Source organism: Solea senegalensis, unplaced genomic scaffold (genome assembly GCF_019176455.1).
Source record: "Solea senegalensis isolate Sse05_10M unplaced genomic scaffold, IFAPA_SoseM_1 scf7180000013836, whole genome shotgun sequence".
Lineage (NCBI taxonomy): Eukaryota > Metazoa > Chordata > Actinopteri > Pleuronectiformes > Soleidae > Solea > Solea senegalensis.
Genome location: NW_025320901.1, coordinates 54,565 through 80,096, shown reverse-complemented (window position 1 = coordinate 80,096; position 25,532 = coordinate 54,565). Strand labels below are relative to the sequence as shown.

The 25,532-nt window shown below is 39.3% G+C and overlaps 2 protein-coding genes and 1 long non-coding RNA gene across 6 annotated transcripts; 1 reads left to right on the top strand and 2 right to left on the bottom strand.

The window, feature by feature from the left end:
* Nucleotides 1–1,212: 1,212 nt before the first annotated feature.
* si:ch211-235m3.5 (BICD family-like cargo adapter 1) lies at nt 1,213–21,464 on the bottom strand. 2 transcript variants are annotated; one of them, XM_044015722.1, is made up of 12 exons: nt 21,406–21,464; nt 19,421–19,508; nt 14,927–15,180; nt 13,259–13,474; nt 7,597–7,716; nt 7,137–7,283; nt 6,083–6,265; nt 4,382–4,537; nt 3,403–3,480; nt 3,017–3,144; nt 2,725–2,845; nt 1,213–2,104 (listed from the first exon to the last, which is right to left on the bottom strand). In XM_044015722.1, exons 1-12 carry the CDS (start codon nt 21,418–21,420, stop codon nt 1,859–1,861), a joined length of 1,752 nt encoding a protein of 583 aa, XP_043871657.1. In that variant the 5' UTR covers nt 21,421–21,464; the 3' UTR covers nt 1,213–1,858. The 2 variants fall into 2 exon arrangements, with proteins under 2 accessions (XP_043871657.1, XP_043871658.1); XM_044015723.1 differs by having other exon boundaries at nt 3,017–3,129.
* Nucleotides 20,541–24,363, top strand: im:7138535 (uncharacterized protein LOC797998 homolog). 2 transcript variants are annotated; one of them, XM_044015725.1, is made up of 8 exons: nt 20,541–20,711; nt 21,437–21,543; nt 22,249–22,374; nt 22,544–22,815; nt 22,898–22,978; nt 23,068–23,184; nt 23,643–23,789; nt 23,885–24,363. In XM_044015725.1, exons 1-8 carry the CDS (start codon nt 20,668–20,670, stop codon nt 24,047–24,049), a joined length of 1,059 nt encoding a protein of 352 aa, XP_043871660.1. In that variant the 5' UTR covers nt 20,541–20,667; the 3' UTR covers nt 24,050–24,363. The 2 variants fall into 2 exon arrangements, with proteins under 2 accessions (XP_043871660.1, XP_043871659.1); XM_044015724.1 differs by lacking the exon at nt 20,541–20,711 and having other exon boundaries at nt 21,221–21,543.
* LOC122760611 lies at nt 22,343–25,501 on the bottom strand. 2 transcript variants are annotated; one of them, XR_006358447.1, is made up of 4 exons: nt 25,448–25,501; nt 23,904–23,939; nt 23,641–23,778; nt 22,343–22,406 (listed from the first exon to the last, which is right to left on the bottom strand). It is a non-coding gene; the product is annotated as an uncharacterized LOC122760611 (long non-coding RNA). The 2 variants fall into 2 exon arrangements; XR_006358448.1 differs by having other exon boundaries at nt 25,424–25,486.
* Nucleotides 25,502–25,532: the final 31 nt, after the last annotated feature.

Genomic DNA, 25,532 nt, shown 5'->3' with positions numbered 1-25,532 from the left:
GCTTGGTCTATAGTGTTTTGGGTTTTTTTTTAAATTCAGCCAATGAGAGGATCATTGGGTTCAAACTAGGAGACCACAGCTACTTGTGAAACAAGGCCAAACGTGTATGTTGATATTGCAATGCTGATATAGGTGCTTGAGACTGAGAGTGAATCAGAGGCAGGGTCAGTGTGTAGGGACAGTGGAGATGTGACATGTTGCTGTAAGTGATGAAGGGTGCTGGCATGTGACATGTGACATGGATGGTCTCAGAAGTTTATGGAGCTTCATTTATTTGAAAATTGACAACTACTTGTTGGTGAATCATAATAGGCTCGACTCACTGAAATGTATACTTAAATCAATATTTATTGCATTGCATTCAAGTTGTATAAACTTAATTAAAGCCATGACTATTTTAAAGGCATAAATTGGTGATAAATTGTGTCAAATTCATTTCATAACCTAAGCCATGAGAGCGGGTTTAAAAAGCAGGCTGATGCGTATGGATTAGATGACTTATAATTGAACCTGTCACTGAATTAGTTATTGAATCAGCTGTATTTGTAGGTAAAAGTATGTGTCCGGCCTGGACAATTTGACACCGTCACTATATCTAACTTGGTCTAAGTGGTTGTGCTACATTTTTCTCATTCAGAAAAGTAAGCAACTTTTTTTCATCGGTACAGTACACTCATTCTCTAAAATCACAATTAAAAAGATATTAATAAAGACTGAAAATATGTAAAACAAGGGAGATTTGTGGGGATCACACGGTGGTGTAGTGGTTAGCACTCCCGCCTTGCAGCGAGAAGACCCAGGTTCGAGCCCCGGTTGGAACAAGGGCCTTTCTGCATGGAGTTTGCATGTTCTCCCCGTGTGTGCGTGGGTTCTCTCCGGGTTCTCCGGCTTCCTCCCACAGTCCAAAAACATGCAATGTGGGGATTAGGTAAATGGGACACTCTAAATTGACCATAGGAGTGAGTGTGAGAGTGAATGGTTGTGTGTCTCTAGCTGTGTGTGGCCCTGTGGTGTATCCCGCCTATCGCCCGATGTAGCTGAGATTGGCACAGCACCCCCCACGACCCTCTGGTGGAGGATAAAGCGGTAGATAATGATAATGAAGGGAGATTTGTCACTTGAAATGCATAGCATTAACGGCATTATTTGCTATTTACATTAACCTGTTTCCTGTTATAATATCACAAACAAAAAAAACACAAAACCCTCAAAGAAACTTTATGTTTTATGAAATCATGCAGACGTGGTCAGTCAGACAGTTTAGGTCGCAAAAACACAGTTTGAACTAAGCATCATCAATACTGTCAACATGGAGTCACAGAACATACACATACAGTACATACAGTCTGTGTCTGCTTCACACAGACTTCACCATGTCATCATGTAGAAAACACATTTGCCTTTTAATCAAAAATAAGAAGCTTTCTATTTTTACATGAAAACAGTGTTTCTTACATCTCACTTCCAACTTAAGAGAAAAATTCAGTTCAGTTACAAACACTGATGTTTAATTCATGACTGTGCTTTTAAATAATTTACAGTATTATGTACAATACACCATAATGAGGACAATCAGTGTAAATACAAACTAAGGCACAGTATTTACAGTCTCAGGCAAATATTTGAACGTAACTCGGTGAAAATTATAGTGCTCCATCTTGTCACATTTCAGGTTTAAATGAAGGCTCAGCCTTTCAGTAAAAAGTGTCTGTTTGACAAGTCTTTGTCCAGTATGGCTCCGTTATGTATCATTGAATGAAGTGGCTCTTAAGCACCATACAGAACATATGAGGAGGTTTACGTGTGATTTCTCTGCCCTCCGCTCCTCGTACATCCTCTTCATAGAACTCCGTGTCCATTATTTGCCATATTGTGCAGGTTTTCCTCGTCTTAACCAGTCCCTCCAGGGGGACTGGGTTTTGTCCTGATTAGTTTCTGATCTCCAGGTTGAGGAGGAGGAGGAGGATTGGCGTGACCAAGTAGGCGGCGTCTTGCTGGGCCTGCGGAAGAACGACATGCCATTTGTGGTGGTGGGCTTCTTCTGAGGCTGCTCTGACTGCTGCTGGGAAATCAGCTGCTGGTTGATGATGATCTGGATGTCATCCTGAGGAAGAGGTGGAGGAACAGAGGAAATGAGGAGCGAGTACCACAGCCAGCAACTCCGTCACAACACAGGTCACAACAGCCCTTACTATCAGAACCAGAATACATTATTAATACCATGTGTATGCACAGACAGACAGACTGCATGTGAGACACTTTTAGCATGAACATGTCCAGGAACCATTGTTCCTTTAACAAATATTGTAAATCCACAGCCTTATGCAATACATATAGAGCTGCAACCAACAGTTATGTTCATAATCTATTAATCTTTCGATCATTTTCTCAAATAATCGAGTAACTGTTGGGTCCATAAAATGTCAGAAAATGTTGATCAGTCTTCCTCAAACATGTAAATGATGATGTTCTCAAATGTCTTATTTTGTCCACAAACCAAAGTGATTCAGTCTTAATGATTTCTTTGTTGGAGCAAAGAAACCAGAAAATATTCACAATTAAAAAGCTGAAAAATCAGATATAGTTTCATTTAAAAAAAAAACACTAATTAATTGTTTCAGCCCTGAGATGCTACAAAAGTGACAGTATTTAGGAGACAATGTATCAGAGTGTGGAGTATCAGAGAGACAATGTAGTCCACATGATGGGATACATAGACCGTACCTGCCAGGCCTCCAGCTCCTGTGACAGTTCCAGTTTACGTTGAATGGCCTCCAATAACTGGTTGTTCAAAGACATCATGTCATTTCTACTTCTCACCAACTCCATCTCCATCAAGTTTTTCCTAGCAAGATGAGAAGAAACCTCTTCAGTCACATCACAGTTAAATTCGGAATGTTTTACCTCATATTATTGCAAAAATTGTCAATTATCTATGGCTTTTTTTGGTTATAAATGAAGAAAAATGCTATGAAGAATTTGTGGGGACAACTATGAGAAATAAAGAGCTTCTCACTTGGCAATGGCTTCATCTCGGTCTCTGATGGCCTGATGGACGACTTCACCTTGTTCCTGCATGCTCTGCAGCCTCTGTCTCAGCTCAGCGTTTTCCTGCAGCAGTTGGTTGTTCTGGAGAAAATGAGTCTTGTTAAGACGCAAGTGAAATGTGGCTGTTATAAAAACAGAAAATCACTAAAAATGAGCAAAGAATATCATGTGTTGCATTTGGAGCCAATTTTTAAACTTTTGAGTCTTCTGCAAGTGATGCAGTACATTATTCACTATATGTTAAATTTTAAAACAATTTAACTTCATGACAAAAATAGTATTAAAATGAAGAAACTCTTGCAGCAGGTGCAGCAGCTCTTCCCTGACAGAGGTATTTGTCCCTCACTGTGTTACCTGATCTCTTAACTCCTGTCCTGTGCTCCCGTTCCCACACTGATCACCCGTCCTGTCGACAAAGGCCAGATTCAGCTCCTGGAACAGAGACGTTAGCACAGAGATCAGTTTCTGTGTGTTGGCCTATTTGCATGTCGCTCCAAAAGAGGAGGAAGGAGGGTGGGCAGGAATATTCTGTTACAATGCCACAGGTTTGACACATTCACAATGCCATGAGACGCGATTGGACAGTTGCACATAAAAAAAAGGAAGTTTAACTGAGCATTTAAGCTAACAACTGCAATTACGAGTGGCATTTTTTGTATAAAAAGGATACTGTTATAAGACTATTGTGGCACTAAAATCCACCAGGGGCAGATATATGAGTAAACTGCCCTTTGCTCATGAGTGTAAAAAATAATTGGATTATTAAATCCATACTTGGGGTCCTACATTATTCTCCTAAAAGTGGTTCGAAACTATGACCTATACTCAAAAGACTAGAAAAGGCTATTTTCATTACGTGTCCCAAAGATTTGCATTCATTAGGGGAAAAAAAGGCATTTTCCACTTTGCTGCTACGTCAATTCGCAAAAACAGCTGCTCTCAAAGAAAGTTGTTACATTAACTTTTGTATAATTTATAGTCATGTGATCTGGATGTACGGTAGGTGTTTTAACTGAATCACACAGCCCTGTTTTGCTGTAGATTTTATGGTGTATATTTTGATATTTCTTTAGGATGGAGGCTTTTATGAATGTTTTAGGCTCTTAAGGATATCGTAAGGCTCTGTATATTTAACTGGTTATCTGTAACACTGTTGAATGTCGCTAAAAATAGTAATACATGCATACTGTAATCATAAGTATGCATGATAAGATATGATAAGAAAAAAAAAAAGGAAACAATCTACGATATGATATTCCCGCCTCTTAGTTGATGAGAAGCAAGAATAATAGCCTTTCCTTTTCATTTCTTCTCCTGTTCCACTCTCACTCACCTGAGGGCTGGATCTGTGGGTCAGGGTTTGAGCCACTCCCTTCAGCCGGTACATTACGGCCCGCAGGTCGTCCTGTTGATCCAGGAAATCTGAGCTGTTCGTGTCCTGGGTCAGTGGCAGGAGAAAATGGAGAATGGACCCCATTTCTTGTATTATCTAAGAAGAAAATGAGAGAGGATAGGTTGAGTTTTTAAAATTTGATTTAAAAACAGGTTGACCCTTAGATATGAACATTTTAGAACATTCTGAATTGCCTGTAGGTGTGAGTGTGAGTGGATGGAATGGACTGGCGACTTGTCCAGGGTGTACACCATCTTTTGCCCTATGTCAGCTAGGATTGGCACCTGCAGCCCTCGCGACCCTCATGTGGAGGATAAAGTGGCTGACAATAGCTGTATGGATGGATACTAACAATTTAAAGTCATGAGCAAAACTTCAGAGTTTAAGGTTTTGAGTAACGTTTCTTTTTAAATTTGACATTGTGAAGTTGTCAAACATAAATGTTTCAGTCAATGCATTTGTTGTTATTTGTTTTATAGACGTTTTTCATGTATGTTTTGAGAAATTGTATTATTCATTGCTGCACGTGACAAATCTGTTAATGAAAAAGTTATTAATTTTCCTCTCTACTCTTCAGTATCCAACATAATACCATATTCCGCTCTGTAACACATTTAAAGTGACATCAAGTATTTACTTACTGGGAAGTGCAAGCATTACCTCATCACTTTATTTAATTTCCATGAGTCAAATGTGTCACGCTGATAGTGATCTCATGGTAAAAAAACAACAAAACCAACACAGTGTTCTTGGCTAGTAAAGTTAAACATAGCGTATCATATTTTATGATAAAGTTACACGAACATGTGCTGAATGCTGTAAAGTGACTCGACTCGTGGCCATGACAAACAGGAAATGAAGAGAATGAAGTTACACATCACATTTTCCGGCTGGAACAAAAACAATAACAGCAGACGCTCAGAGTGTGGGAACTAGAAGTCTGCAGATATAACACAAACTCGTGTTTTGCCTCATCAGATATTTGTTTGTCTTGTCTTCACTTTGGAAACCAGGACGTTCACACCCTCATTATGCTGTGTGTGTTCTCTCCTCTCGCAGTCTCACGGTCACAGAGAACTGCATGTTCTCTGCAGACACAGCTACTGTACGTTTACTGCAACAACACTTTCATTTCATAAAAATGTCCACCTTAACTGATCATGTTTATCTGGTGCCAATGTCGTATGAACTGACTGTACATGTCTTTCAGTTGAATTATCACAGGAAGACCCTCAACACTCCCTAACCAAAAACACACACATGAGTCATTGAGGCCAGGACTACAATAGAAAAAGCCCAACACTAACTTGCCGACCACAATGTGGAGAAAAAGTGAATGCAGCAGGTCCCACACTAACCTAAACTACAGCTATCTTAAGCTTTGTACCTGTGTGGCTTGATTTAGTCAGAGCTTGGTGTCTATGACTCAGAGGAATAAAGCGTTGGTTAAATTGGCAATATTTAAAGTTTGATTAGTGTAGGTCTTTTACCATGAGCTGCTAAGGTATGTCCATGTTTATTATTTAAGGAAACACATATACAGTATGATATTAATCTACATAGACTACCTTATATTAATAAAATCTGACTTTTTGGTGTATTCTGCGGCCATGTTTAACAGTGAATCACTGCTGTGTTTACCTCTTCTTTGCTGACTCCTAGTGCTGCCGTCTCCAGGCTGCTCTCCAGCTCAGACAGCAGGGAGGCATCTCCTTGGCTCCTGGATTCCTGAAGTGACACCTCCTCCTGAAGTTCGTCCACCTGGACCTGTAGCTGCTGTGAGCGATCTCGTGCCACCTCCACCTCCTGCCACGCCTCTGCCAGCTAAAAAAAATCAAATTAAAAAGGTTTGTTTTATTTCAAGATAGAACAAAGGCAAAAGCAACAAGGTGTCTGTAAAGTAAGACGATAAGACAACTGCAAACAGGTTGGAGTGCGACTGAAAACACAAAGAAGTTTCAGTAGAAGTGAATTCTACTGCTGGCTCTGGCCCAAACCCACCTCTGAACTGCTGGTGTTTACATACAAACGCTCCTTCAGTCAGGTCTGATAGAGCCTGTTCTCAGATTAAAGACACAAGGTTCAAGAAAACCTTAAATTTTGATCAGCAGAAGCTGCCAACTTCACCTGTCGTACTTGCTCTGGCAAGGAGTTCCAGAGCTTTGGGGCTCGTAAATAAATGTAGTTACGAAACAAACAGACATAGAATAAGTGTTATTCAGTGTCACGTGTCAAATAATATAACATAGACTGTAAATTATAATAATTGACAGACTGAGATGGATATGAATGACACTACGGTTACCTAATGCTGGGAAATTTTTCGACACTGTAGAAACTCTGTCAAAGCTCAGTGGAAGAGAAATCCTGGCGTACCAGATTCCAGCCGCCAGCCCAGCATGAAACTAAACGAACACGAGTGGAATCCAGAATTGTGAGTAAAAGTTACAATGACGGGGGATGAGGCAATTGTCCAGCAATGCTTTCTACAAGTGCACTGAAATGCAGGCCGCTAGGCAGGGTGCAGAAAATCCCTTTTGTTACTGACGCTCTTTCATTTTCACCAACCACACTGAGCTGTTTGTGCTGCTTAATGAGACTAATAATACCTCGTGTGTAGGTAAAGAAAATGAATCTCTTGGTATTTGTGTGTTGACTTCCCTGTGTGTTTTCAGTGTGTAACGTAGGTGCGTACCTGCTGACTGTGCTGCTGTTTGACTTGGTCGTGCAGAGCCAGACGTGTGTGTAAAGAGGCCAAACTCGCCCTCAGCTCCATGTTCTCTTGACACACACTCCTCAAACGCTCCTCCAACACCTGTTCCTTCTGGCTGAGACGCAGGACCTGGAAAAATACACGTAAAACACACTTTAGAAAGTTATTACTTCTCTGATAGGAAGACTCAACTCCCACTGTTTCCTTGCATCAGGGAGTGAAAACAGCAGACACGCTGCTGCAGCGAGCTCTGGTAAGTCGCTTTGGATAAAAGCGTCTGCTAAACGACATGTAATGGTAACTGTGTCCGCCTGGACACTTGATGCTCTCAAGACGAGAACCATTTTACCAGACCATTCTTTCTTCTGTGCATTCACATTATGGATTTGCTTTGCTTTGCTATGTTTTCAGCAACAGGTGCATGTTTGTGACCAGTCGTTACCTGCTCCCTCATGGCACTGATCAGCTCCTCGTCTTCAGGTCGGCTGTGGTTTCGTTTCTGTTGGAGCTCCTGTTTTAGAGCCTGCAGCTCACTGGACACGGCTCTCTCCACCTCCATTGCCTACAGAGAAATAGCGACATATAGTTTTAACTACTACAGACCACTTTTTCTAACATATGGAGTGAATCACTGAGAGATTTAAGGCCTGAAATCATACCAGATAGAAAAATGTGTATCACTTTAGAACAAAGCTTCCCTGAGGCATGAGCTTTCCGAGAATCAAGACCTCAACCTTGGCTCCGAGAATAAACAAATAATCTAGAAGAAATTTAATTTTAACCTGAATGACAAGGTTGGGATTAGTCATGTTTTTGCTGTGGGCCCTGCAGCAAAAGGAAAATGAGACACGGCAGTCTTCACTGCATCGGCTGCTGTGTGTTTCTGTAAAACAGTGGCTCCTAAGCTGCATTCACTGGGGTCCCAAGATAAAATCCAGGTGAGCATAGTAAGGAGATTTAAGAGCTAATAAAAAGAGAAACAGATTTTGCTTTTTTTCCCCAAATAACATTGTTGAACTACATAGATTCAGATCAGGTGCCTAACTTTTAAAAAGGTCTGGTGTGTGACACTAAGGAGGGTTTATTAAAAAATACTACCCTTAGGTAAGTATTTTGTGCATAATCACTTTAAAATAAGAATGGTTTGATTTTCGCTGCCTTAGTATAAACTTCACCACCTTGCATCACCATGTGTGTCGAGCAGCACGAAGGAATGTGTTTCACCTTTTAAAACACAAAAGTTTATTATGCAAATGAAGAAGACGGTGGAAAGAGCAGAGAGTTGTTGCGAAAGAGTATTTACTGTACATTCTTTCTGGTATGCAAAGGCCACTGTAGTTCCTTGATATGCTTTGTTTGCAGAGATTTTGATTATCAGGTGTGACGACCAACGATGGAACCTCTGAAGTCAGTGATTAAGTTGAAAGATTGTATTGAAGACAGCTTAGACTCAAGGAGAACTAAGACAATGTCTGACATCTGAACAGATAAGGCATCATGGCAGATTCTGGCGAGCAGCGTGCCAGGTCTGATACGACTTGAGATGGGGTGTCCAGTCCAGATGCCTGGCACCTTGGTATCTAGTGAGGAAACCTTGAAAGGCGCCTAGTTTGTGTCTTATCGTACGTTACGGCTGTTCATACTGTACACCCGGTATGGTTATAAGAAAATGTGAGTAATTAATAGAGTTTTCTCTCACAAAATTTACTTTTTTTAAATGTGCATAGAGCAACTGAAAATAAAAGAAATAACTTGCATCCTATGTGATTAATTAATTGTGTCGTTGAAACTTGTGATTTGAATTTAAAAACCATTAACTGTTGAACCCTATTGCACACCACCACATTACCTGTCACCACTGATCTACCAGCAGAGGAGGAAAACATCAAACCACATCTCACACATAATGATAAATTCATTTCGCATCTTTTTATTAGGGGGTCGTCATAAAATTGTCCAATTTCACGCCAACAATATGATTTCAACTCATAAAGATTCAACAATAAAGTTAGGAGCCAAAGCCCCAGAGAGCATCCCATCATCCTCTCATCAACCCCCAAACCTCCCCTGCCGCTTCTTGGACCCTCAGTTCCTCTAACTCAGCGACGCAGCGGGCAACTGTCAGTCCCCATCACTGCCACATAATACAAGATGAAAATGCAGTCTCTGCAGCAGATGGAGCAGAGGGCATCTTGGTGACATCATCAGGCCACAACACAGCGGAGACTTAACATGGACATCAGGCGGCTTGTGCGGGGACGGTTTGTGCATGTGTACGTGTTTACGAGAGTGTACAGAGGAAGTGAGGAAGGCGTGAGGGCTAAAATTAGTGTCAAGTATGTGAGTGAGTGCAAACACACTATGAGGGGGAGGGACTTAAATATGAACATTTGCATCCGTGAGTCGTCATCGCTGCTGCCTGATCTCTTCCACAATGGAGGCAGCAAACCACTGAGAAGCACCAACACAGGGGCGGGAGGAGGACGCTTCATTTGGTTGGGACACCCCCTACCACCAGTGCAAACACCGAGGCCTCCAACAGCTGACTACCACAGCTACAGCCGAGGACCTCAGGGAGTACACAGAGAAGACAGTTTTCCCCTGGGATAATGGGATGCTGGGGGTACGAGGGGCAACATTAAAGCCAAGCAAATGAAAGATTTATATCTCTCTGCAATGTATACCGCTTTCCCCTTTTGTTTCAGAGCAGCGTGATGCTGGCAGAGGGAGCAGAGGTCACGAGGGGCTCGCCTCAATTTTGGCGTCTCCTTTTACAATAACGGAAACCCACACAGAGCACTTTGTCACATGTGTCCAACAACACACACTGTGATCCGTGGTGGGAGAATAATAGGTAATCATGTGTGAGTGGGTGGGAAAGAAGTGGTGAAGAGTTAACCTGACAAGGAAACCGGTTTACTCCTAGTTTAGCCTAAAAACAAAGAGTGGAGAAAATATTTTTAAAAAGGTGACAACTGGTGATTATTTGCATTAAGAGCTATTTTTCAGTAATCTATCATTATTTAGAGCAGGAAATGTGAAACATTAGGCAATTACAATCATTTAGATTATCAGCTGAAATTCAATGGCAACAATTTTGATAACAGAATAGGAAAAATACCACTTATTTGCTGCTTTCAGCTTCTCATGTGTGACTATTTTAAGCTTTTTTTGGTGAAATATGAGAGTAAATTGTGTATTCAGAGTGTAAAGTGACTGACATAAAATCTAAAAACCCAAGCATATTTAGTACTATGATCCTTTTCATGTTACATTTGACAACACAAATAAAAATAAATAGTAACTGTCAACTGACAATTTTTTCCTGTGCACAATAGATTCAAACTCATCAAACATTTTCCTAAAGTTGAATCAACATCAAATTGAAGCTGTTGCAAAAAGACTATTTTTCAGTTTATCTTGATAAAAGTCCTATTTGACTTGATTCAGGTCCAAAACTATGTTCTGAATGTACCTTTAGGAATGTAATCTTTCGTTAACTACCCAATAAACAAACTTCATGTCATCTGAATGCCCACCTTATCTTCAAAAAAAGACTCCCTTCCCAGTCTGGTATTTTTTTCCTCAGCACTTGTTTATATCCAAACACAGATCATTTTGAGATGTGAAAGATTTTCTTGCACAAGAGCGAAAGTAAATCAACAAAATGTCTCAATATCTCATTTTTCTTCGCTTCGGTAGAAATAATTTCAAAAACTTTAGACCCTTCCTTGTTAAATGTCTCGAGACTGCCTGGAAAATTACTCATCAAACAAGTCAGTCATAAACTGGTTCATCGGGCATGAAAAACCCAGTGATACTGGATTTGTTCTCTGCTGTTTTTCAGAGTCGGAGATGAAACGTTTGTAATGTGATCTGTGGGAAAACACCATGACATCAGTCAGCACTTTCCCTCCTGTACCTTTGGCCACTGTTTAAACAGTCAGCATGTGATGTTCCATTTTGTTTTGTTTCTTGCCTCAGATGCAACAGGATGAAAACTCCCAGCAAAAATATCCCTTTCACATCTGAGAGTCACTTTACACTCTGGTTAAGATGACAAATTCTTTCGCTCTCAGTCTCCGGTGTCTGCACTGTGAAGCAGTCGACCTCCTCCAGATTCCTGTCAGGCTCCGGTTACACTCTCACAATTATGATATAGCATTTCAAGCCTTTTCAAACCAATGTGCTTCATTGTATCTCGACTCAAATTTAACTTAAAGTCTTCGAGCACAAAACAACTGATCAAATAATCAAATAGTTTTTACTTCAATAATAGTACAAAAAAAAAATATATATCTTGGAGCTGTAGATATTTGAACACCGCTACTCTAATGTTATTGCCAACACTTAAAGGTGTAAACTTATTGAGGAAAGATATAGACTGCTAAAGAGGTAAATCATTAGCTGTGGCCGTGGTGAAGCCTCATCAGGACTCACAGAACAGAATATCGTGTTCCAGTAATAACTTGTGGGAGCGCCTGTACAAACATATACTGTAATCACAGAAACACAAACACCATGCACTCACCACAGCAGAGCAGGAGCATTCAGCACGTCTGGTAAAGACACATCAGACGTTCACCAACTTCTAACCAGATTCCTCCTTCAACACACTCGGTTCTTTATGACCACACGCAGTCTAGAGTTGTCCATGTCTGATGCTGAACAACCAAATAAACCCTCTCCCCCCCCCCAAACTTCCTTCTCCTCTAACTTCCTAAACGCAGACGGTTACTTTTATCTAAATTGACTTTTTCCTGAACTTCAAAGAGGAGGTGGTTTTCCTCCGCACCAGTTCAGCAGCCTGGCTGCAGAGCAGGAGACGCATTCTTTAGGTTTCTTATTCTGTGGACCTTGACTCGTGGGAGGGGTGTTTGGATTCACTTTAAACTTAACAAGCTTAGGTCTGATGATCATTTTAAAACAACACCAGGAACTGCTGAAATGGCTGGTCAAGTGTAGAGAAACACGTCATGACAACAGTGTTTGGGAGAAAAAAACAAAAGTCCCTGAAGAACCCTGACTTTGTCATGCTGGAAAAGTACTCCGAGTCATCCAGGTGTAGGATCCAAACAGCTGATCCATGTTAACTGATAAGAGGCTGTAAAATATGTCTGTGTCACAGTGCATTCTATTCTTAAGGATCATAAACATCTGGCGGACATTCAGTTTGTACCGATTTAAATCCATTACCTCATGGAAACAGCTCAGTTAAAAGATAACTTCTTGTTACTGAATAAACTGAATCTGGAGTGATGTTTTCATGTAGGGTGGCAGTTGATTGCTTATTTTATCATTCATTGATTAATCTTAATTTATCTTAATAAATTTGGTCTATAAAATGTCAAAAAAAAAATAACCGTGTAAAATTCTGTCACAAACTCCCAGAAACTACTGGACATTACAAAACACAAAGGGAGTTAGTTTACAATTCAGTGTTGGAACCAGTAATTGTTGTGCTTTTTGCTCCTCTCTGAATCTTGAATTGCTAAAACAGTTATGATCTCTGATTTCATGTATTCTCTTTTATAAAACTATAAAACAGAATGAACATGAGTAAAGTGAAATCAGTCTCTGTCAGAAACTCTAAGCTACCCCACCCTGTGTCCTAGATCTCAAATCACATCACAGCATTAACTGACACTCGTTGCCTCCCTTGTTTACATATCGTTTGCATCCTGTTGCACGGTAGCACGGATGGCCTCATGGCCAACAATTCAAAATGTGTTTTTATTGCTTCTTAACTATTAACCCTCTTCCACTTCGAATGAATCTGCTCAGATAAAAAAAACGTTATCTGCAATGTACGTCTTTTGCTATGGCCTTGCTCTGAGTCTATAAAACAGCGTAAGATTGTGGCCTTGCTCTAAAACAGATTAAAGACTGAGTCCCACTGATATTGGAGTGGATTGTAAAGAACACTGACTTTCAGAGTGTGGATTAGGTGACAGCCCGTGCAGGCTGTGTTCACTCTCTGTAGGTCTACACCTTTAAGTGCACATGAGGTGTTCGTTTCACTGAGGCTCAGCTAGAAGCTTTCTTTTGTACCACTTCACAGACAGATTCACGTCTCATGCAAACAACCCTTGTGTGGGACTCACCGTGTTCAGCTCCTGCCTGAGACGCTGCGTGTGCTCGCTGTGCTCCAGCTGGGCTCGACTCTTGTCCCTCTCGGCCTCGCCGAGTGCCTGGGTGAGCAGCTCTACCTGAGCACGCAGCTCCCTCACATCTCTCTCCAGATCCCCCACCTGGCTCTCCCACTGGGACTGGCAACCCTGCAGCTTCAGCCGCAGCTCATGTCTGCCCTGCTCCAGCTCCTGAAAAGAGATGGAAAGATTTTTTTAAACTTAGTTTCTTCTTGCTTTTGCATGATTTTCGGCTTCCTCTCACAAAAACATGCAGACTGGGGATTAAGTTAATTGGACACGCAATTGGCTGAAGGTGTTGCCCCTGTAATAGTCTGGTGATCTGTCCTAGGTGTGCCCTACCTTTCACCCTATGTCACCTGGGATTGTCTCTATGGCTATTGATAAAAATAATAATATAGATGACAAAACGGGTATTAGTCGGAAACATGAGTTTAGGCACATTTGTTTATATTGCGGATTGGGTATAAAAAGTAAGGGAAAGACTGCTGTAAAGGATAAAGGTGTGAAATATGTGATATTCTGAATACATTTACAAAAACTAATCTAAATATTCATTGACTGATATTGTTAATTTTCAAGCAAAACTGCTTCAACATTAGTTCAAAGCTCATGTAACATTGGTTCCTGAGCAAGAAAATAGAACAAGGCAAAGATCTTCCCTCCTCAACAAGTGGATCACGTAATGATTTACGTAACCTGAAGCACTGGTGTACTATTTAAAGTTGCAGTCATTTAAAGATGGTCACACCTGATAAGATTAAACATCTGGGCCAGACGTCAGCATTTACCTTGAGAAAGCAATTAAGTCATTTAGTCTGATCTAACACCAGGTGTGATGCAGGGCATGTGCTGCATTAACTTCTCAGCTAGATTTGGAATAATGATAAAGAACTATTTTAAGCTGCTTAAAGTGTGCGACTGTTGAGGCTGTACCTCACTGCAGTTCTATCGTCCTGCCTCTCAGATAGAGTTAACAGGTTTTAAAGTTGTAAGTTTTTGTTAACCTGTGAAGATAGGGTCAATGTGGATTGTGTTGCAGGACAGAAATACTCTTTGGATAGTTGAGTAATGCAAGTTTGCCTTGAAAGTCAGTGTTTTACTTGTGCAAACCATCATGTGCTTTGATAATCATGCATATTCCTCATTTGAACCCAGTCATATTGATCAATTGTACAGATTTAAAGAAAGATATTTACGATACAGACTGGATTGTATCGTATTCATGGTATTTCTCTTTTTTTCCTCATGTGGGCAAGTCAGTTTTCAAAGTTGGGTGTTTATAGTAGTAAAACTGGTAACTAGGAGCACTTGTTTTATTAAATACCACTGACTAAATGAAAAGATACACACATACTCAATCTATAAGTTCATGATTCTGTTTTAAATATGGAAAAGTGTGTGATAGGGAGGACTTTTTTCAGTCCAATTTTCCGAATAAGTCTGATCACTTATTTCCATTTTGCCAGCCCACTTTACACAGCAGCACCAACCAAGACTTTTAAACAGTGTATTTTCCCCCTTAAATGGCGGACCTTTCACTCAAACTACACATAAGACCATGCTCTGTTTGAAAATAAAATGATGATAAAATCATAAAATGAAAGTATAGGCTGCTCTTACCTCCAGTTTGTCTGCGTACTGTTCATGAAGTGTTTCGCTCCGCTCTTTCAACTGTCGGTTTTCCAGGAGCAGCGCGTTTCCCAGCTGCGCTGCCAAAATAACCTCTTCCTCCTTTTGTTTCAAAGCCAACACAAGTTCACTGGGGTCTTGATAATCTGTTATTTCCTCCGCTCCGTAGTCGAAGTAGAAGTCCTCATCCAGGTCCATCTTCTTGGACTTGAAGCTCCAGCCGTTTAGTCGCTCCATAACTGTAACTGTGGCAATTCAGTCAGATTTTAAAAGAAAAATAAATAAATCAGTACTAATCAGTAGTTTTTTTTAAATCTTATTTGTTTGCTTTTATGGTGAAAATACTAAGTCGCGCTGAAACTGAGACACACGTGTGTGGCGTGCATCCATAACACCTGACTGTCTCTCTGTGAGTGAGTGAGTGTGAGTGGATGAAGCTGCTGGTGAAAGTGGGCTGATCCTTCTGTCACCAGCAGATGATAATGACTGGTTTGTCTCCGGGGTGGGGGGTTCGGTTTCAGTCACCTGAGCAACTGTCCCCTCCCACTGTCAACAACCACACTGAGACCTGTCCTCCTGACTCACCTGTATGACGTCACCACACCTATTAGACACCCTTTTTATTTTTATTGATGTCCATTGCAACCTCTTTTAACTCACATTTATTAAGACATTATAGAAAAAGGATTTCAAAGGATCAAAATGATTTCATGATATATCTCTAGGTGATGCTCCAAGGGAATTGGGGGTCCTACAACATCAGACCCTCTAACCAAAGTGACCCATCTGGGGTTGCTCAAGTCCTATATTGCATCCCAGCAACACCAATCCACAGGATCACCCTTCTCTGCAGCTTCAGTGATGGATATATATATGATGCTATTTCACATCATTTCAAAATGAAAGTGTTTGTCTTGATATGTGATGATAAATAGTTCACAATATAAATGTATTTATGATGCAAAATCTATTACCCTCTTAATAAAAGAAAATGCAGAAATAACACATTAAAGGTCCAGTGTGTAACATTTACGAGGGTTTATTGGCAGAAATTGATTTATAATGCTCATAAGAATGTAGAGTCCAAAAACATGCAGATTTGGGGATGAGGGAATTGGACACTCTAAATTGACCATAGGTGTGAATGTGAGAGTGAATGGTTTGTTGTGCTCTTAGAAAAATAGGTCCAGTGTGTTAAAAAAAATAGTGACATCTAATGGTGAGTCTGCAGATTGTAACAAACGGTCCTTGTTACAATCACCCCTGCCTTGCTTAAGTGCTTCAGGGAACTACAGTGGCCTTTACATGCCAGAAAGGATGCTGTTTTTCTTCAAAAGACACACACTCTTAAACTGTTTGTGCTGCTGTGTCAAGTACATATAAAAGCTTTATTCTAAGGCTATGAAAACACCAATACAAACATGCCTGTTGGTAGTATATTCACATATTCTCCTAAATGTTACACGCTGGACCTTTAAAGTCACAACGTTTTCTCTTCTAACTCTAAATATAGAACAATTAAAGATAAAAAATGAATAAAAAGGTAAATAGGCAGTGTTGATTCCTGACATACCTTCTCCTTTTTCCAGTCCATCACTGATACAGTAAAATAAAATATAAAACATTTTTTAAAAACTGGTTAAATTGATTCCTCTGTCACAATCATCGATCGATCAGCTAATTAAATGATTCAGATCGGTTTATTCAGTCCCTGTGTTTTTAGATTTTGCACTTTTGTTCTCTTTGGAAGCTGTAATAAAAGTTAAAAGAAGATAAAGTTTGGTGTGGTTTTTTTTTTCTATGATATAAAAAAAAGACAACTTCACAGAACTCATTAAAAAAGGTGATTTCCTCATCCCTGCTCTAAAGATGTAATCAGAGATAAAATGACAGCATTCTCATGCCAAACAGCTAAATATGATCGACCCATTACCCATATCTATTAATATGCCCAGTATACTTCAGTTTTGTCTCTTGTAACTATAAAACCAACTTAAGAGTCCTTTAGTATCTAAACAATTGTTGATATGTGCACCATGGATATGTATCATGTCTTTGTTTGTCCTCTGCCTGCATGAAAAAACAAACAAATTCACAGGAAACACATTTGTGTACAGTCTTCCTGTTATTGTTCATGTTATGAGTGGTGCATGTTTACATCACTTCCACTTCCTCACTTATGAACAGGTACATGCTTCTTTTTTTTCCTTTTATATCCTACCACTGATTTTCCTTACTGATATTTTTATAGCTCACTATGTATTTCATGCAGGTTTTTCTACAGATTGCACCATCTAAAAAACTACAATCAAAGTGAAGATTCATCGTTCACTACCTGGAAAATTAACTGAAAATAAATTGTATACTATGGTCCTCCATGTATATTTTTAAGCCATACAAAAATAAACACTTAGCTATAGAAAAACATATTAAAAAATGTCACATTTTGCTTTTTTACAGCACTGAATTAAAGCTAATTTAGAAAAGAAGACTCTTAACTGTCAAGGTGAAACGTTAGCTCTAACCATTTTTACTATTCACTCTATTCAGACCAAAATTCATTGGGCGCTCCGTTCATTCTGCCTCATCCAACAAGTGCTCAATAAATCCATATGTGCGCTTGCTTTGTCTGGCCACTTGCCAGAGGTCACAGGTCAGCTGCCACACGGGTTAATGGAGCAGAGGGCAGTGTCGGGAGAATAAAAGAGTGAAGCATCCTGACGCACGGCCTGGCTTTTGTTGTCAGGGAGGCCTCAGCTTCTGTACATATGGCAGCAGAAAACCAAGCAAACACAGAAGCACTGTACGTGGAGGCTGTGTACGCTTCACTGCCATTGTCCTCTTTGTTCCCTCTCTAGTTTATAGGCTGCCAGCGGAGGGGCTTGAGGCGTAAGCGTGACGACTCGCGTCTCACATATACCTCCTGCTGTGAAGTCCACATGAGGTCAGACAGTGCACACAGTGTAGGGGAAGCCTTTTTAAACAGAACCCAACAGACGTCACATGAATAATATCTTATTAGACTGGAGGCAGATGCCCATGACTCCCATACAAGATGAATAACAACTTATTTCATCAGTTTTTATGATAAAACTTTACAATATATATATCAGTGATTCCACGGTAGTAGTACATGGTAATGGGGGACATGACATAATGTTATTACTAGCTTATGTTTATGTAATATCAAGGGAATGACTGGGGTATAATGTAATAGTGTTGTAAAACTAAACAGAAACCTTTTTTTTTTCAACCCTGAAGTGCCTGCAGTCAACATATTGTGAAATTTGTACTTTGAAACTTAAGATTGTATGTATGAATTTCAACTTGATATATAATATGAAAATGACCAGTTCTGATTCTCAAGCATTTTCATGTGATAGTATTTCAGTAACAGATGCTTATAATAACTCTTATTAACAAGCTGTTACCTGCATTTTACAAAAGTGAGATGGTATCTAACAAGTTGTTATGATTGAAAACCACCTTTATCCTCTACTGATAAAGAGATATGCAGTGAAATTCAGCTGCACTCAAGGACAATAAGTAGTAATAAAAAATAAGCGAAGAGAACAGGAAAGGGCTCATACTCACATCTAACAACACCCTCTACACTCTGCATACGACAGCATGTCAATATCTTTGTCATCATATGCAAAAATATATTATAAGAATATTATATATATATACACACATATATATGATATAATATTAAAAACATATTACACATATATGAGGACGTGCATAATGGAAGTTGGCTATTACACATTAATGTGTGTGTGCGTGTGCGTGTTCTTGTATTTGTGGCTTAATGAGGCAGAAAAATCATACACACCATACGGAGTAAGGATATTTTGGCTGGTCCTCACATCATTAAAAGGCTTTTTGGGGGTTAAGATCTGATTTTAGGATTAGGGTTAGAATTGGGTTTAGGTTAAGTTTGGGATTAGGCACTTAGTTGTGATGGTTAAGGTTAGGGTAAGAGGGTAGGGAATGCATTATGCCTATAAGGGTTCTCACTATAAGTGTATAAGTGTGTACCTACCTGGTATTCCTTATGTTGTGGAGACCTAAATCTGTTTACACAGTCACATTATGGGGACTTGTCTTCCGTATGGGGGCAAAAATCAAGTCCCCATCATGTAAATTACTACCTTTAAGGTGAAGACATGTTTTAAAGTTAGGCTGAGGTCAGGGGTAAGTTAAGGTCATGGTCAGGGTTTAGTGTAGGGTGTAATGGATCCTTCAGGATGTTGTGTGTTTTCTGCAGGCAGATAGGTGAAGGTGTTATCCAGGGCAGGTAGTTGTCGTTTTGTGATGTTTTGTGCTGACCACAGACAACTTCCCTAAGTGAAATTCAGGGTTTTCTGCTATGCAAGCCACAGCTGCAGGATCTGTGCTACCCAAGCAAAACCCACAGCCATAAAGGACAGATCGATGTTTTAAATCAGTGCTCTGTGACAACAATAATAATAATCCATATACCTCTGTCTTTGAGCCAGACCAACTCCACTGACGCCCGCATTAGCTGCTCTGCCTGCATCAGCAGGAACAGTTTCTGGTGTTGATAACGCTGAGTGTGACAAAAAAATGTGAGGAGAACTGATTATAATACAGATCAGCAGAGCCAAAACACAGTGAGTGATCATGATACAAAACAGCATCAACATTCTCTTTTAAACAAGCTTCACACATTGGACTTGAATATTTTGCTGAGCAAATATAAAATGTTGGATTGTTTTGAGTCCTGTTGGTTTAGTACTGCTTAGATTATTATTACTGACATATTAGGCACATTTAAATGTTGGTTGACAAGGAGATAATTTTAATAACTGTGTATTTAGTTGTTCATGTGTTCTGTATGTAAACATTGAAAAATAAAAAGGTAAGTAGGCCTAATACTCTCAAATAAATACAGCATGATGTGTATAATATTCCCTGCTGAAACAATAAAAGTATTTCGTTGCATAACAAGGAAACTCCAGGTAACTGGTAACAGATTATTATTATTCCACCTTTGGACTTTTAGTGTTTGTCTGTTTTTAAATAAAAATAACTCGTTTCATTCCAGGCCTCTAATGGCCTCTAGTGGGTCAAAGTGTAAACTACACCTGGACATGCTGCTTTGTTTCCAGCTGAGTTTAGTTTAAAATTAGGAACGTAATAGTAGAGGAAATATGAAATATATTTTAGTATGTGAATATTTATTAACCACTTAAAATCTTTTAGAGCACAAAAGAAGACACTTATACAAATAAAAATCTATTGTAAAGCCAAAATTACATGAAGTGACATCCACTGGGACCCTCAGATTGTTTAGGTCTACTCTGCACTCCACTTCCTGCTTTTAAAAATAAAATGAAAAGTACCTAATAATTTAAACATTATTTTAAATTTAATTTAAAATTTTAAATACTCTAAAACCAACATATCTTAAGATTATTGCAATGGTGGTAATGTATGTTGCATATAATGCCATAATACCCTTTGTCTTTTCACTTAACATTTTGCTTTATTCTGAATTTTAGTTTAAAATGTATAATGCATTTGTATTTGACGACCACGATACAAACTCCGGCCTCTAGGGGTCAGTGTTCGTACCGACACCAAACACTGTAAAGGCAAAGTAGAGGAAGTACAGAGTTTGTAAACACGCCTGAACGTTCAGCGTTGAATAGAGGAACTTCTTCACGTGAACAGGTGTAAATGTGTTGTTTACCATTGAAGTGAGAATGGAAAGGTGCGAAGTGACAGTTTCCGCCATTAAAGCTTTGGGGTGAGTATCGTGTAACTGCTGTGTCATCACCAGGACAGTTCACTCACACCTGTCCGCGTTACTTCCTCTACTGTTTACGCCGTTTTGACATTTCATTGCTCGTTTATGAAAGTAACACAGGTATCAGTAATTAATGTCCCAGTGACATCCTTCTATCCACTGTTGTCATTTCACACACCCACAACTTCATTCTTCCTCGGACTTTTTCCATTCATGTGTGCGGGGTTTGTCACTACAGATATATCTGATTCTGTTGTAAATGTGGAAATGTGCACCCAAATGATCAGAATCTATAAGTACAGTTTGAGATATCTACAGTTTAATTCTCACTAGGAAGGCCTGACACTAAATGCAAGTGTCTTGTTGCTTCACTTCCTTGTTGATTCCCATGTAATATAAAGGAGAGGAAAATGCAGTCAGGGCCATAAAGCATACCATAACGTGTTTTCTCACATATATCTCAGCCAATATCTGTATATATTTTTCTATTCATGCTTTAAGATTGAACAAATACAACCGGGATGGGAATCACAGGGCAGCTTACAATACATGATCCATGATACTAATAATATCAAGATACAACAATTCTGTGATCTGTTATTATTAGAGATATCTGTGATACAATGTCACCTGTTGTTACCTGATCATTTATTAGCTGTATTCCGTAACATCATCAGCAGGACAGTACCCTCACCTGTCCATGCTCCATGCTCCTTCCTGCGCAGGTACCTGAGCAGGTCTTGTCTGACACGGTGTAAATGTGAAGAGCTTCCCTGTCCACTTCTCAACTGGCTGTGTGCAGAGCTGAGGAACACATGTCCAGAGCTGCAAGGTGAGACGTTTTGTTATTATAATGTAAATCTTTGTCTGCAGGAATGTTTGAATGTTTTGAAAAGTATAAAAAATATGATAATTATTTTTTTTGATTTTAACTAGAATTACCTTAATGATCCAATTCCAATATATGAATTGAAAAGATTGAGAAATGATGAGGCATTACCTTTCCAGCCTGTGACCTGCCCTCTCCATTAATGTACCAAACAGGTACAACATACCGGTGTATGCATTTTTGAAAATTGGCTTCAAAATGTAGGCGCTAGTGTCCACAAAAGATGTACAGAAATAAAGAAATAGAAACACTATAATTGGAAAATCAGACTCAGCATTCCCAACTATTCATAGAGTTGTAAAGAGTAACATATATTTGCATTAAAATGTGAGTTCTACAATTATCACTACCATTGGCAGATAGATTTCTCTAGACTCATCCTATAAGCTCTATATTTAAATTTAAAGCATTGTTAGCAACAACTCTCTATTAGTGATTAATCTCCTAATGTTCTGTAATTACTTTCCTTGTAAAATATCATCAATGCAAGTGCAGAGTATAATTAATAATTGATAAAGCACGAGGAAAAACTGCTCAATTCATTTGGCCATTACACACAGTAAATTACAATAGCTGCTGATTCATAACTCAAAAAAACCAAAATGATATTAGTACAATTTCAATAAAACTTGCCTCTCTTTTTACCAGACTCAGTTGGATCATGCAAAGTGTTGCTGGTTGGAGAGCTGAGACATTTACTGTCAGACATGTGCTCTCCCCTCACTGATCTGACCTCAGAGGTGCTGGAACCATCCATCCTCAACAAAGTCACTGGTGAGACACCAGTAAGAGTCCAATAGGTTCTGCTGTAAAGTTGTGTGATGAAGGGAAAACAGGTTATTGTAGTGCCTATGGATTTACACATCATTTTTATATGTTGGTTGCAATGTCCTACAAACATATCTACATTATATTTTTTTATTATTTATATTTGATGTTCCAGAATTCCTTGTGTCAGAACTGCAAGCCGCTCGCATAATTACACATAAGGAATCGCATCCTGAGGAGAAGACGACGATAAGCGAGGAGTCTGAAAAAGAGCAGCGAGTGGAAGACCACAGCCATAAACTCCCTGAATTTTGTGAGGAAGATGATGATGAAAATGATGTTCCAGACAAAGAGAGAAGGAACACTGAGATGCAGGCAGAGTGGATATTACTGTTGCATGCTCTTGACATGGACACATCCTCTCAATATGCAGATGTGTTGAATGAGGTAATTCTAAAAAGAGACTGAACTGTCATGATTGCACAGACACTTATCAATGAAATGTCTAACTGTACAGTGTTATATGCAGGTAGAGTCGAGGATTGCACGTCTACCATATGATGGCATGATGGATCCTCTCCTTAACACCAGCCTGAGCGCTGCACAGTGGGTATGTTGACTTGCCGCACAATTGATTCACTAAACATAATATGTCACTCTAAAATCAGCGTTTTAACATTTCTTCCCTCTGTTCCTCAGGTTCAAGTAAAAAAGATCAATAAACTTTTGTCAAAGGACTATCAGTGTCGGTGGCAAATGATGATCAAGCGCTTTCAAGTTACACTTGAGTCATTTGCATGGGGAGAAAAACAAACGGTAGGTGTGTTAAATCACTGCAGCATTTGTGCCTTAATAATTTTTAGTAACAGTTAATATCCAGCATTTGATTATTTGGTGAATGGTTATATTTTAGATAGCAGGCTTAATTTTTTTCCATTGTAAGCCATTGTGAAACAGTGGGTTGACAACTATTATACAGTAACAATGACAAAACACTGTCCTTCTGGGAAACACAATATGGGAACAAATCTAGCAAACAAGTTAATGTTCAGTTAATCATTTGAGGTGTTTTCATTAAAAAAGGTTAAATGTTACAGCTCTTTCTTAACTTCTGATGCTAGAGGAACGTTCAATGGGACAGAATAATCAAATTCTCTGCGCATTATGTTCTGTTAAAAAAAGATTATTTCCTTCTTCATTGTAGCTGTATAATAATTGTACTGGCATGTGTCATGAAGCATTCCTGTGCACTTCATTCACTCCTTTACTTACAGGAGCGTAGGGAAGTGCTCGCCTCAGTGCCAAGGCTCTCGTCTCTCTCTGGCTCTTCCCGGGTGTCTCTGTCTCTTCTGCTGGCTGCCAGACAGGATCAGTCCTTCATCACACCAATTAAGGCTGGAACAAGCACATCTGTGTACAAGGTACAAGTGAGAACAGTTGTGATCCATGACTGAGCGCAGATAAAGACGTTTGTAGCTCACAATGCAAGTTTATACGTTTTCTTTGGTCTCACTAGATACGGATGGGCAGTGTACCTGACCGAGGAGGACGACCAGGGGAAATCGAGCCACCTATGCCGGCGTGGGAAGGACGAAGAGCAAAGGGTCACCATTCAGGACGAGGAGGTGGACACCATCAGCGGCAAAAATTTCCCAATAAGAGGAAAGGGAAAAAGGAGTAGCACATCTTTCTTTTGGGATTTATATAGAAATAAGTGATCATTTTAATTTTCCTTAATTGGCCATTGAATGCCATATAAAATTTATTTTATATAGTTATAAATGTGAGCACAGTTTTCATAAAATCGTTCACAGACACACCTGAATGATCACGTAAGTTGAGGTGGCTGTCATGTGCTGTGGGTGACTCAAAACTGTAAGGTTTGTTTTGTTTATCAAAAGATTAAAAAATAAAGCTTGATTTTCTTTGGCATGCAGATTTTGTGCATTTATAATAAAGATTTGTTTATTCAAGAAAGCATCAACTAAACACAAATGAATTGTAATTTATAAATTCAATTACGTGTAATATGTAATTTGTTGGGAATGTGGTATCAGTATCTCTAATTACTGTCTTTCAGTTTTCTTTATTTTTAATATCAGATGGAAAGAGTTCTGAAATATTCTACTCCAATATACCACTATTTGGATAAAATTTTGTTTTAAGTTTGCATGTTCTCCCCTTGTGTGCGTGGGTTCTCTCCGGGTTCTCCGGCTTCCTCCCACAGTCCAAAAACATGCAATGTGGGGATTAGGTGAATTGGACACTCTAAATTGACCATAGGAGTGAGTGTGAGAGTGAATGGTTGTTTGTCTCTAGCTGTGTGTGGCCCTGCGATGGACTGGCGAACTGTCCAGGGTGTACCCCGCCTATCGCCCGATGTAGCTGAGATTGGCACAGCACCCCCCGCGATGACTGACAGATAAAAGTTCTGGTCTAAAAATGAGTAAAAAAGTTGCTTGTTTAAAATCTACTCAGAGTAAAAGTTACTTAATTACGTTTTAAACAAGGTTGGGCTTCTTTCTTGTGTCGTGCAAAAAGGACAAGGGGACACAAATCTTACATTAAAAGTGAAAAAATACAATATGTAAAAACATAATGTATCAGTCAAAATGGGTCAAAGGTCACAAATGCTTTAACTTACTCACTTAGTCATGGACCTGAATTAACGCCAATTCACCTGTCCTCATCATTCAATGCCAATGTTTCCGGTGCCTAAATATTTTTCAGCGTTATTCCAGGCCAACATTGTTTTACACAGTAAAAAACGTAGTGAAGTACAGTACTTCCAAAAAACATACTAAAAACATACAAAAGTAAAATTACACATTTTGAAAAGTAGACGTACACAAAAAAAAACCTACTCAATTACAGTAACGGAAGTAAATGTAATTCATTACTTGTCACCTCTGATATCATAATTATTATGATTGCTATCGCCTTTTCAGCCGAATTCAACAATTATTACATCGAAACTCGTTCCGAACATTATTGGTACTATTGTAATTTTATGATATATATATTTATATATGTATTTTGTAAATAAATATTTAACCTTTTCTGTGTTAGGGCCTCTAACCTGCTTGCCTTTCTGCATCTTCATCGTGCGACTGATGAAGCTTCCGCGTTGGTTCCGTAATACAGGAAGTTATCCGGGAGATAAA

Coding starts and splice junctions, on each gene's coding strand:
- im:7138535 (XM_044015724.1), top strand. CDS start 21,261: ATGATCCATGATACTAATAATATCAAGATACAACAATTCTGTGATCTG. Junction 22,816..22,897: donor ATGCAGATGTGTTGAATGAG/GTAATTCTAAAA, acceptor TGTTATATGCAG/GTAGAGTCGAGGATTGCACG. Junction 23,790..23,884: donor CAAGCACATCTGTGTACAAG/GTACAAGTGAGA, acceptor TGGTCTCACTAG/ATACGGATGGGCAGTGTACC.
- si:ch211-235m3.5 (XM_044015722.1), bottom strand. Junction 6,266..7,136: donor AACAGCAGCACAGTCAGCAG/GTACGCACCTAC, acceptor GATTTTTTTTAG/CTGGCAGAGGCGTGGCAGGA. Junction 2,105..2,724: donor AGGAGCTGGAGGCCTGGCAG/GTACGGTCTATG, acceptor CCTCTTCCTCAG/GATGACATCCAGATCATCAT.